Here is a 13,428-nt window from a genome sequence, read left to right as displayed (position 1 = left end):
TCACCCCACTACTTATACACGCTCCATACCTGGGTAAGACCTTGGATGGATGTCTCTTAGGACTGATAACTGTGAAGGTACCACAAGAGAGGTCTTCCTGAGTGATGGCCCCATTACCCAGTCCAGTGGGTTCACACATTAAGTGTTAACTGTGTACAGAATTAATGAAAGAATGGAGACATTAAGAACCTGTATCTCTTCAGTCTCAATTATGAGGACCCACCTTGAGTAAGGCCAGTGCTGATTTAGCCCCAAGAGTGTCAGAACATCACAACTCTGAAGGCCACCAGAAAGGACCAAAAGGAAAAAGCAACAAAACCTGAGTGGAAAGGGAGGGAAGCCACAGGAGAGGCAGCTAAATAGGAAAGGGAGGGAATGAAAAGGATGAATTACTTGCTAGAACAACACGTATCAAGCACGTACTACATGCCAGGCATATTAACTCATTAATCTTCTCAATGCTATTACTGAAAGTACTAATATTACCATTCCTGGATTTGAAGCCTCAGAATCAGAGAAATCAGAGAAGTTAAGCTACTTGCCCAAAATCACAGCTAATAATAGGCAAGACAAGATCTGAACTTGGAATCTTACTGCAAACCCCAACTCTATCCTGCTCTTACCAAAGTATATCACACCGAATTAACTATCCCACTAGTGAAAAAATAAAAATAAAAATGTGGTCAAAGGCAAATTTGGAAAATAGTAGATTAAAGGGCTTCTTTACTGACAGACTTCTCAGAGCTTTGAAATTGCTAATGATCCCTGTTAATGTCCAAGAGTTGACTGGAGTATACGTGCATCCCATAAGGATTTAACCAAGGACTGTTTGCTTGGGGAAGTACCTTGCTGGACCAGCCCCCACACTGAGAAGCACTAACCTCGTATGTGCGCCCAGGTTTTTAAGGGCCAGGCAAGGGAAGGCGCTGAGAGGGCAAAGTGGCAGAGACAATCAAAAACTCTGGAATCAAACTAGAGCTCTCCAGTCCCCGTCTGCCTCCTGCAGAGGTCCATCTAAGGGCCGCCATTTCTCCTGCCTGTGTGAGACAGGAAACCGTCTCCACTTGCCCACGGTGCTCTCTAACTGTGCAGCCTGCCCAGCTCTCTCTGCAGGGTGTCTTTCTTTGGTGGACTTCACCAGGGAAATTTCTCATGTGAGCTAATGATCACTGCCCTCAATTCTGAATACTGCCTGTCTCTTCTACATGTGTGAGGAGATTTGGCATTAAATCATTACAAGAAAAAAGGACGTATTACTTTGCCCTAATCTCAGAAAGAATTCTTAGAAAAACCTGAAGTTGATGGCTATTATATTCCACTGACGGAAGCATTAATGATTTGCTTAAAGCTAACAAGTTACATTCTGAGGCTCGTCATTGGAGGGCGCCAGGTAAGACACTTTTCTTCTAACTGCTGTAGAGTCGATTACGTGATAAGTGCTTGCTCCATGAAGCTCTGTTGTTCAAAGTTCAGTAAATATCTTTAAGCAGAAAGAGCAATTGTAGCTAAGTAACTATTTCTTGAATACTTTGAATCTCCTAACTACAGGGAGTCTGTCCCAAAGGACGCCATACACACATATGGAAAATGGGAAATTGTGGCCAAATGTACCTTCTTTATTTAGAAAACATTCATTACAAAATGTGAATATTTACAAAATATTTCTCTGCACGTTGAAACACACATATAAAATATAAAATAAAATATAATATTAATTTGTTAATTTTTCTATGTATGGCAACCTTTGGGATGCCCTGTATTTGCCCCATCAACATGTAAGCCAATCAGAAGCTCCACAGTGTTTCAGAGGTCAACCTGGAGAGAGGAACTGATAAATCTGCAACAGCCAGACTCAAGGCTCCAAGGCAATGAATGATGTCATGGAGAAGTTGCCCACGAGTCCTACAGGAATGACATCACTTAGCAAGTGTGTCTTGGGTTCCTAATCACAGCTTTTGAATCATCAAACTAAATCCTCTGAAAGAGTGCTCTCATCATGTCACTGCCCTACCCAAGAGACTTTTTATGGCTCCCCACTGCCAACAAAAGAAAGTTCAACTTGGTAGATTAGTATACAACGTATCTCTCAGCCTGCTTCCAATCCTCCTTTCTGCCTTCACCATCTCAGAATTGCCCCTGTTGGGCCTTCCTCTCCCCCCCCCTCCATGCTTTCTGCCATGAAGAAGCCCCTTCCACCCCTCTTCCACCCATATTTTGCCATTTGAAACTCAGAAAATGCTTTTCAACAAGTTCAGTTTCTACACACTGAAAATTTCCCCCAACCACAAAACCACCTTAGCTCTGTTTGACTCTCTTTCAGGTTAGAAGGGGAAATGACTTCTCTCTTTGGCTGACAACTTCCACTGGAGTTCAGTAATTCTCCTATTTTCTGGAAGATGAAATGCTTTACATCGTCCATGCCTGTGGTTTATATTTCACCAAGTGGTGTCGGCGCTGATATAGTAACCTCCCATTTTTATTGAGCGGCACACAATGTAATTGATGACATCTGCTGGGGCTGAGATTTTAAGTGAAGGCTATTCTCAGCTCTGCCTGCTCTCCCTGTGGCTCTGTATATAAATAGCTAACAGAAGCAACACCAGAGGTACAAAGTGGGGCCACTTGGCTAAGGTCCTCAATTATATTCCATAAAGTCATAAGGTTTTCTGGGAGGATTTATCTGAACCAACCCACTTTTCAAGCCTGCAGAGCTAAAAAATAGGGAGCAAGGTGGGCCTCGGCTGGATACAGTCACATCACTCCCAGGACAGAAAATTCCCCGTTTTGACTTGTAACCTAAGCAGGTTCAAATATCATGTTATTTTTGGTGCTCCACTTTCTGTCTTATCCCCCAGATCAAGGTCAGTTATCATTTAATCCCCACGTGGCAAATGATGCCTGCCTTCATGTGTTCCCTTCTCCAATGTTAGTGAAAGTAAAAACATCAACTTTTGGTAAAATAGATTTGTTCACAAACCTTAGGTATGAGTAAATACAATAGTTACTTAGACAATGTGTCATCTTGATAGCATAATAATCTATTTCTAGTTCTTGACCAAAAAGAATCAGTTCACTGGGTGACGCCTGTGTCTCAAAGGAGTAGGGCACTGGCCCCATATGCTGATGGTGGCAGATTCAAACCCAGCCCAGGCCAAAAAGTGAGAAAAAAAAAAAAGAATCAGTTCACTGACACTGTCAGGTGAGTTACCACTGTAAGCAAAAGCCTGGTAGGGTTGTTTGCAAGAAGGCTTATTTATCAGACACAGGGAATTTGTTGCTCTGTATCTGAGTGCTTTTCATAAATAAAGCTTCGTCCTTTTAAAAGAAAGTTTATAAAAATTGATAGAAAATTTCTTTTTTTTTTTTAATTGAATGGTAACTATGTATATCAATGCACTTCTGGGGTACAGTGTGGGGTTTTCACATGCAATCTGAAATACTTCCATCAAACTGGTCAACACAGCCTTCATGTCATTTTCTCAGTTATTGCTTTAAAACGTTCACATTCTACTCTTAGAAAGATTCACCTGTACCCCTATAAGGTAAACCTCAGAAGTGATCCCTCCAAACCCCCTCCCTCCACCCATTCCCCCCTCCCTTGTGATAGAAAATTTCTAAACTAAATTATGCATGCCTTCATATGCTTTCAGGCGAATCCTTATAATGATTCAGTCATTGTTAGAACTGCAAAGGAGTTAGGCTCAGAGAGGCTATGCGGATGGTCCATACAGAACCTCCAGAGGAAATCTGTCCTGGACTCACTGGCCCTCTACACACGCGTGCACACACACACAGCTCCCTCCTAGAGAATCACATGCTTCCCTGGCACACCTGCATCACAGGCAGTAACAGATCCGACTGCAAATTTTAACTGGTTTACCTGCTCCAGGGTGGGAGACACGGCTTCTCTGCTCTTTTTGCTTGGTGCTCATACACACAGTGGAAGCTCAATAAATGTTTGAGAATGAATAAATGCATGCATGAATGAACAAAATGTTGCACTACTTTGAGGCATGAGCTAAACACTTACATAGAAATTTTAATACCAATTTTGCTTATAAGAAAACCAAAGTCCCATTAAAGTAACAAAGCAAAGGGCAGAAAGGGGCACTTTCCACCCTATTACATGTCAATGCCTCCCTCGATTTCTTTATATCGAGCGGACCATATGCTCACATCCAATACTCAAGCTACAAAACTGAAGGTGATTCTCAGAAGCATGAACATTTTGAGATGTGGTAGTTAATACTGTTCCGCTGAGTTTCAGCATTAATTACATAGACACACTTGAAATAAGTACAATCCACCATCATTTTCAACATCAGGGTCTATGCCAATAGCAGCCACGCATGGAACAAAGGGGAAAGGGATGTAACTCACAGCAGGTCCTTATTGTGTCTTAAATAATTCACAGGAGGAGACTGCTAGTGATTTACAACAGCCATCATGAAACAGGTTCTATGCTTGCGGGGGTGGGTGGAAAAAGCCCTCCATGGACCAGACTCAGGTTAAGTGGTCAGTAAGCCAACTCTGAAACAAGATTCTACTTAGAAGTCATGAAGAAGTTATTTAACAAATGAAATATCAGTGTCCTTGAAAGTCTCCCAGTATTAACCTCTTTCTAGAAAGAAAGTTTTATTTTTATGGCTCTTGTGCATTGGGGAGCATCCCCAGTTACAGTCTGTTTCATGAATAAAAGTATGGGAGTGAGCCCGCAATTTACTAGGTTAATCTGATAACTATTTTACTATTTTTCTTAGCAAAGCCCACAAGTGATTATACCAGTTAATTCAGTTTTTAAAAACTGTTTAAAACTGTCCTAGACATAACCTCGGACAGATAACCAATTTGATAAATAATTTCTATCACCCCAGTCAATTCAGTCTGCAAAGTCAATAAAATCAGACAGTGAGCTGGCCTTAGTGGGAACATTAACTCAGCATGCAAGAAAGGAAAAATGAGACAGCACTTCCCAAGGACCATACAGCAAGAAATATCATATTCATTACCTTGGTCAAAGGGCTTGTTGGGATTCCAGTTTCTGAAATAATCATCCTGTATAAGGAAAAAACAGAAAACAAAAGGTCAGATTTCACAAAGCTTCTCACATAACTGCATAAAAACCCGCCTTCCTTCCCACCTCCCAGAACACAAAGGAAAACATTAACAGCTTAGAAATTTTTCCCCAAACAGGCATTAACATGCAATCAAAAATATCAATTTGCTCTTCAAATTCTTGTCTCTCAAACTGTATGTATTAAACACCATGAATAATAAAAAAACATTTCAGCCCACTATGGAAACAGCATTGCTCTTCTTGGTTTGACATATAAACCCAGACACCATCTCAGTACAAGGTACATTTGCTATCAATTATACCGTAGGCGATGCCTTGCTGCTCTCACTTATGATTAAGCCTCCGTGTTTGTAACAGCTGATAATTCAACTGTCAACATTTCTTTTACATGGAGACATATATCTTGTGGTGCACAGTTCCAGTTCTTCAACACAGAGGGTCACTCAAATGTTAAAATTAACCACAGGCACATCCCTTAGCTTAATATCCTTTTCCTCCAGGTACAGAAAGATGAAAAACAAAGACTAACCACTTTGGTCTCCTCAAAACCATGTCTTTCTTCCATACAGGTCTCCTCACTTTATGCTCTGAGCTAGAGACTTCATTACTTTGATATTGCAAGGGTCTCGGCCACTCACTCCTTCACGGCTATGTTAACCTCCTCTCCACTCCTAATAAGCCTTCCTTTCCAAACCACTGCTTCCTGCTCTTCATCCTTCCCCAGCACTCTTGGATCCCATTGTTCTCTGCCCGCAAAACTGAACAGTTTGCAAGTTGAAGAGGTGTCACCCATGCCCATCATCCATCCCCACAGTATCTTTAGGGCATTTGCCCCTTTTTAGTTAACATCCAGTTTATTCTCTGTGTGTGTTTTTGGCAGGTCTCTGCATGCTGCAGACAGTTTCAGAAAGCTGTCCAAAACAAGGCCTCAATTTCTCTTCTGGAAAAGTTAATTTACACCAACGCGCGCAATTAGTTTAAATTATTGTCCGCATTGTCTCTTGCTACAGTTTCTCTCTGACATAATCTCCTGTGAGTTTCATCAGCCTCTGTGTCATTCAATCACCTGGCTTTATTAGATCCTTGTTGAGTTCTCCTAAGCCTTTAAATAGATTTTAGAAAATTGGATTTAAAGTAAAATCAGAACATATTGTTTCTTAGCTAGTGATTCCATTTTGTGAAGCATGAATAAACATTAACTTCTTCCTCTGGATCCTGAGGATTCGGCACTCAAATTGTTAACTCCAAGGAACTGGCCCACTTTGTCCTGGCTTTAATTTTATGGGATAATTGGCCTTCTCACCCATCCATCGGGCTAAGATGCCTTTGAGATCTACACCATGAAATATCACTGAGAAAGTTTAAAACAATCTCTCTGCAATCTCTCTCTCCATTCACTATTTTAAATACAATTCTAATCTTTTGGAGTTGTGTTGTCTGAAACTCAGCCGACAGTATAACGTGATTTTAAGTTCAGGGCTAGGAGGTAGGAAGTTTAGCACCCAATTTCTTGGTTTGATGTCCAAAAATTCTCAGGCTCAGACAACCATGTTACCAACACATTCTGGTTTTCTCAAAAGCAGGAAACAAAGTAACCCAAGATGAACTCATTCTCCCTATTGGAGAAAAAAGTAACAAACCATCTTTCCTACTCGGTTCATCAGTGCCCTCTCCACATACAGAGGATAGCGCCACATCTAATGGCAATGTGGAATCTTATGAAATATCTTACACTTGAACATGCTGCTCTAATACGTGGAAGCCTTTGGAAGCTTAGGCTAAAGGAAAGGAGTCAAAGACAAGTTCCTTTACTTTAATTTCACACGTCACATTCTCTTTGATGTCAAAGAAAGGTTTGAGCAAGTCTCAAGAACTGAATATTCTCTAATGATTTCAACATACTTTTATAACTTAGATGGAATTTGAAGCATTCTTCTAGACCTTGTCACTTTTTCAAGTTAACTATAATTGCCATTTTTACATATTTCTTGGGGAAAATCATAGTTTTAAATATAAGGCCTCTAAAAGTAGATATCTGCATTAGAATATTTAAAACCCATTGCAAATGTACTAATATTGCCTAATTGCTGACAAAATGTGAAAGTACACCTTGAGTGAAAACTCATTATGCAAAATAAGTCTTTCAAACAACCCTTGCCCAGAAAGGCCAGGCAGGGAAGGAAAATTACTCTCTGCATCAGATTGCTTTTGCCCTGTCTTAGCAAAGTGGATTGCCAAAGCAAAAACCAATGAACCAGAGCTGATAAAACCCTGGGCATCACTTCTTTGGCTATAGCTTTGAAAGAAAGCCTCGTATCAGGGCACTATTGTGAGTACATGTGATGTACTCTGGGCACCAGAGCCCACTTGGAGGTGGTCACTGAGCATGAGGAAGAGGGTTGCTTAGCAGCCATTGCTGGGTCAAGGTCAGAGTAGAAGACACTGGTACACATGTGATGACTCTTCCACACTGTGCTCACTAGGTCCCAGGAGAGTCCCCACCACATGGGGAGTCTTAGCAAGCTGGGGATGCATCAGCTAAGTTACTCTGTGTCTGGAGGAATTTCTGGTGAGGCAGTGTCAAAACCAGTGTGGAAGAAGCTAAAAATAAAAGAATGCCTCTTTCATAGCTTCCTCTCCTGGCAATTTTTCCTCCCTGAATCCCACTTAAAAACTGGGATGCTCAAAGGTCATGAGGACATCTACCTGTGGTCCTGAAACAATACCAGGGCCTTGATTTCCTCCTAAATTAAAAATACAGTGTATATTTACATTGTCTTAAAACAGACCCATGAATCGCTGTGCTGCCAACAGCTCTATCACTTCCCACCCTGGAAGTACTGTGCCTACCCCTGTAGCACCCCAGAGTCCAGTCCAGATACTGACAAGGTCTACAAAGTATAGGACCTCTGACCTGTCTTCTGGCCCAATCAAGCTGTGGTCTGTAAAGGTTCAAACTCTGGCAGAAGACACACTGCCTAGAGCAAACTTGTTAGGCAAGGCATATTTGCCTGAGTTGGCCTCTTGAGGGGTAATTTTATCATTTAATGATGAAGTTTTTTAAAAAAGACTTGCAAGAACCCCAACAACAGTTAATTTAAAAAATATAAACCTAAGTAGAAAGCTGCATATCTAAATATAGTCATTTATTAAGTTCAGTAGCTCCCATTAAAGCATTATACGGGTTGAGGAATCAAGGATGGCAGTGTTACTACACATGTATGTTTTACAGGCTACGCTGCAGAGTAAAATTATGTCCGGCCTTTACTGGACAGGGCAGAGAACAGTCTTGCTCTAAATTCTAACCAGCCCATATGAGGAAAGGTGGATTTCATTCCACTGTAGCATTTCATAAATAAATATTATCCAGCTCTGTTTTAGAGACTGTTAAATCTGGAAGAACATAGGTCGAACTTGAACATACTGACTTATGTCTGAAACCATCCAGTATCCCAGGGAAGCAGGAAATATGAAAAAGTTACCATAAAGATCATAGCAAGAAAGTGACAAATGATTACAGGTCAAGGATGAGGAAGAAGGAGGTGGTGCTGTGCACAGGGGAGGAATCTGAAACTGGCAGCAGCTCATGGTTCCAGGTATTTTTTTTTAATCAACTCTGGAGCTAATCGACATAGACAGAACCACATTTCACCATTTATTTCATTAATTAAATATCCCAATAACATAAGTAGTACTGGATCCTGTGAAATTATTGGCACCCTATGGCTAGTACAAAGGAATTTAACTCTGGGTTTTTAACCATTTTAGAGACAGTGTGTTCTGGAATAAGCATTCATAGAAAAGGAAATCTGTTTTTATATATACACATATATCACATATTAAATATGATAAATATTGGTAAATATGTTTATTAACATGTATTAGTAACATATATTAGATAGATAGATAGATTAGATTAGATAGATAAATGCCAAGAACATTACATCCCATAATGCATCTTCCAGAGACATTTTTAAATCTTCCTAACATGAAATGAAGCCAAAATAGTCGTGCTATAATTTGAGTGATTAAATCTCTTCATCATGGATGATCATAACAGCTGGAAAGTCTATAGTTCCAGCCTATTTTGAATAAGAATCTGAATTTTCTTTCACTGTGCAATAGCCCCGAAATAGCTGATGTAATTTAGCTCAAATATTCCACAGGGATTTCTTTTTCAAGAGGTGCCTCTTTCAGGCCCATGGAATGTCAAAGTCAACCCTGAGGAAAAGATGGGTGGCAGGACCAAATGGAAACCACTTGGAAACCCACCTGCTTTGGTGTCCGATTACACACATGATGATGTAATTTACTATAGGCCATAGCTTCAGATGCTACAGGATCAAAGACATTTAATTCACATGAAACAGATCAGTTCTCCCTCATACATATTTTAGCTAAGCTTTTTGAACCCTGCAGTTTTATCTGAAGATTATCAGAGATAATACAAATTATCAGCCTAGAAAATAAACGGAAGCCTCATTTGTCTTGACCAGGCGTGAACAATGGAGACTTGGACAGAAGGAACCCAGGTGAGAGGAGGGGAGGCAGTGACTGTGGGGGTGTCTGTGGCCCACTGCAGAGAAACAGAAAAAGAAGAAGCACTTCTTTACAAGGTCAAGTGGACCAAAGCCATGTTTGTAGATCCTGAGGGAGGCAGACCCTACTTGACCCAACCCGAAACCTTGAGAAAGCGATCAATAAAAGGACCATGGCCAAGTAGCTCTCAGGGGAATTCAGTATAAACTAGCTCAACTCATTTTCACACTACTTGACTAGAGAGATTAGGAAAAAGGGCTGGTTGGTGACTGGGAAGAATGTCCCTAAAATGATAGTAGATGTCACCAGAAAAATGAGATTTCCAGACAATATTAGATAAGGGCATTAGCTATATAATGTGACACTTGCCTATAATTTTAATTTATGTGCAATGAAAATTCCTGCTAATAAAGCTATTGTAAGGTACAAAACATTCCATTTATTGAGAAAGCAACTGGCTTTGCATACAACTACCTCACCTCAGAGCTATTTCCATTCACATTTCTGAGCAAACAATGTGCTGTCTGTCTCCCGTCAACCAGGCCTATCCCTCCATGTCCCTGGTGAGAATCCCCAGAGAGAATTCTTCTGAATGAACAGGCCCATCTTGGGCAGTAACTTGAGAGCTCTCAGCCTTCCACCCACAGGTGGAACTTATAAGAACTCTGTATCCCACGGACTGAGAGCTGTGTGCATTGACACATTTACATATCACCCACGCAAACCTGGACCCAGGCTATTTCAGAGTGGGGATTGGTCTTACTCACCTGAATATTCCCCTAAGGTATCATTCAACAGGATACAATAAATCATTGTTAAATTACATCAAATATAAGTAAGCCGTTCCAGCTTTATTAACATCTCTGTCTCCCTGTGAAATTCCCATAACTGTTACTGGTGTGTGTTAAGTGCAGGTGGGTGTATGTTTCTATACACACTCTAAATCATTTTCACCCTGAATAGAGCGAATCTTTGATAAATTGGGCTGACATTTGGTTTAAAGTCCTTCAGGTCTTAGACAAAATGATTCAGAAAATAACAATGTCAGTTGCTCTGCTCTTTCAATAAATAACCCACCAGTAAAACACAGATAATAACTGACAATCATACTTGTACTGTAACTAATGAGAAAAGATAAAGCAGCAAATGGACTGTTTATATGCATTTGATAAATTGCATCCCTTGGATATACCAATGAAAAATAAATGTGTGCTGTACTGGTTCACTGAACTAAAACAAATATTTACCACTGAGATTTAAGATTTAGAGTGAAATTTACATCTTATTTGGCAACTATTTTGATGCTATGTCTACACACAGTTGAAAAATCAAAAACCTACCTCAACTTCCTGAGTACGAAAGCATTATAAATGAGAAAAAAATAAAAGAATCACATCAAACAATAGGAAGAAATGCACACATTTTTGATTAATTACATCAAAATTTCAAATTGTCATAACATTAGAAAGGTTAGCCAGATACTTGTTCTTAAATCACCTGCCATCATTCCTTTGAAAAGGTCCCATCATTCACTAAGTTCATGGGAAAGGACATGAGGTTATGGGCTAGAAAAACCGAAGTGGGAAGAAATCTGTGTGTGCTCTAGTGATCTGTGTCATTACCACAGAACACCCAGCAACGTCATGATTAAATCCAAACACTCAGCCATGATTACCATCCATGAGAATTTCAAATGAATAATATGCTGTGACATCAGTCCGAAGGGCAAAATTCACTAAAAAGCTCAAGATGACATCAGGGACCAAGAATAATAGACTGCCTACATTTCTGCAAAGAAATCCTTTTGCCTTGTAGTCCCTAAATAGCTTGAGGGGATCTCAAACCTGAGAAAGACAAGGATTTATGTTCTTAGGAAATACGTAAAATAAATAGTATTGTCATGGCCCTCCTAGCTGACTAAAGAATTATAACTAACATGAAGATGCCCCCTTCTAAGGGACTTTCTGTGTGTTTCTGTCAGTACTTCCAAACTGAGGTGGAAGGAAGTAACACACTGTGTTCTTTTCCCAAGGAGAAAAATTGAGCCTAAGCTTCCTTCCCAAAAATATGTTCTGTATTTGGGTTTTTCTTCTGGGGATATAAATGGGTATGTAATGCTCCATTTGTGCTCTGGCCAGCACAAGAGGTATTTCCACAGACTCAAAATTCCCCATACCCTTGTTTGCAAAATTATCCAATTATGTGAGCTAACCAAAAGCAGCCTTCTCAATATCTCTGAAGGAGAGAAGAGGTCAGGAACATGGTTTCAAAGGAGGAAAAAATACTATAAGAGGGCAGGCTTTGAAGCAGATGTGGGCTCAACTTCAGGCTCCAGCACTCGCCAGCTGCATGGCCTTGTGCAATCCACTCAGCTTCTCTGAGTCTGTTTCTTTATCCATAAAGCAAGATCACTTTCACCTACCTTGAAAGATAGTCACAAGGATTCAAGATAATGACACAAAGTGCCTGGTATATTGTATCAGGCATAGAGAATAAACAGGTCATACACACGACACTTTCACATGTTTTCCACAGGTTTATATGGTAGTGGGATGTCCCAGGAACATTGTGTGAAATATTAAACTTTGTAGATATGTTTAAAATTCCAATAATGTGGTTCTTGCACATTTGAGTCTTACCAATTAGACCTAAGTGAAGGGAGACCAATCACAACCAGAAAAAATAATTACAAAATATCTTAAATGCATGTAATTTTATTAGTCTCATGATGAGAAGTTCAGGTGGAAAAACATTCAGTGAAATTTGAAAACTTGAAAGGTAGGCTTGTCTTATTTAAAGGCCAGACTCTCGCTATCTAAGATTCAGTGACCCTCATCTATTAAATAGACCCCATCTATGAAAAAAAGTTAATACTTATACCATTGGGCAATTCTGTACATTAAGTGTGGTGTTTTAAACCATTGTAAGGTCTAACATATCATATAAAAGTAAACAAATTAATTAAAGCTTCAATTATAGATTAACTATGTCCTGATAAGGGGATGGGACCTGCCTGGACAGGCGAAATTTCTGTGTAATCATCAATTTACATGTAGAAAACAGATGGAGGAACTGCAAAAGGGTAGGTCTCCCTGGCACACCAAAGCCATTGCTATCTTACAGCGTGTAGCATGTAAACCTTGACTCAGAGAAAGTGCAAATTATACTGGCCTGAGGCCCAGCCTGTTCCAAATTAATTAGGTCCTGCCATATTTCTGAGAATGACCCCCCCAATAGTTGGCATGCCTCCATAAACATCCAGATATCACCTTTTAAAGAATAAAACACCAGCTATTCACAATCACCTCCTTCCTCCCCACTCATCCTTTCCAGGAGGCATCAGCCACAGGAATTCGCAAAAGCAGCTCTTCTCCTTGGCTGACCACTGGGGGCGCTATGGAGCTTTTCAGACACTGATGCCTGGCCCAGTCCAGGAGGTACTGATTTAGTGGCTGGGTTGTAACTCCCACTCTGGGAATTTTAGAAAACCTCTCCAGGTGACCGTAATGTGCTGCCTCCATTGGGCTAAGGAAATCACAGCACTAAGGCAGCAAAGGGAAAGTCAGCCTTGCTATGAGTAGCAAACCAGGTACAGGGCCTTGTCCCCCAGTTCTGAGCTTTCCAGAGCTGTCTCCGTCTTCCACTTTGCAGAGTCTACCCCTGCAGTTGTCCTTGGCAAGGTACACAATACCTCTGTCTGCCGGCTGCTCAGATGAGAACCCCGACCCAGGGCTGGATGCCCCCCTTCCTCCCCTCCTCTATTGAGGCAACCACCAAATCCTCTCCATTTGCACTCCTAGGTCCCTCTCACA

General features: G+C 40.6%; 1 protein-coding gene across 2 annotated transcripts in view; it reads right to left on the bottom strand.

Moving 5' to 3' along the window:
* The window catches only part of SPOCK1 (SPARC/osteonectin, cwcv and kazal like domains proteoglycan 1), a 504,733-nt gene that overhangs the window by 277,762 nt on the left and 213,543 nt on the right, over window positions 1-13,428 (bottom strand). The window contains exons 3-4 of one of the 2 annotated variants that reach the window (XM_012808762.1): window positions 10,957-10,965; window positions 5,010-5,055 (exon numbers count right to left, since the gene is read on the bottom strand). In XM_012808762.1, the coding sequence (XP_012664216.1) occupies window positions 5,010-5,055; window positions 10,957-10,965 (55 nt within the window). The remainder of the gene's footprint in view (window positions 1-5,009; window positions 5,056-10,956; window positions 10,966-13,428) is intronic. The other variant, XM_003782166.2, reaches the window with a different exon arrangement.

This window comes from Otolemur garnettii, unplaced genomic scaffold (assembly GCF_000181295.1).
Source record: "Otolemur garnettii isolate 467f Iridium unplaced genomic scaffold, OtoGar3 scaffold00003, whole genome shotgun sequence".
NCBI classification, from domain to species: domain Eukaryota; kingdom Metazoa; phylum Chordata; class Mammalia; order Primates; family Galagidae; genus Otolemur; species Otolemur garnettii.
This window is presented reverse-complemented; position numbering and strand designations above follow the sequence as displayed.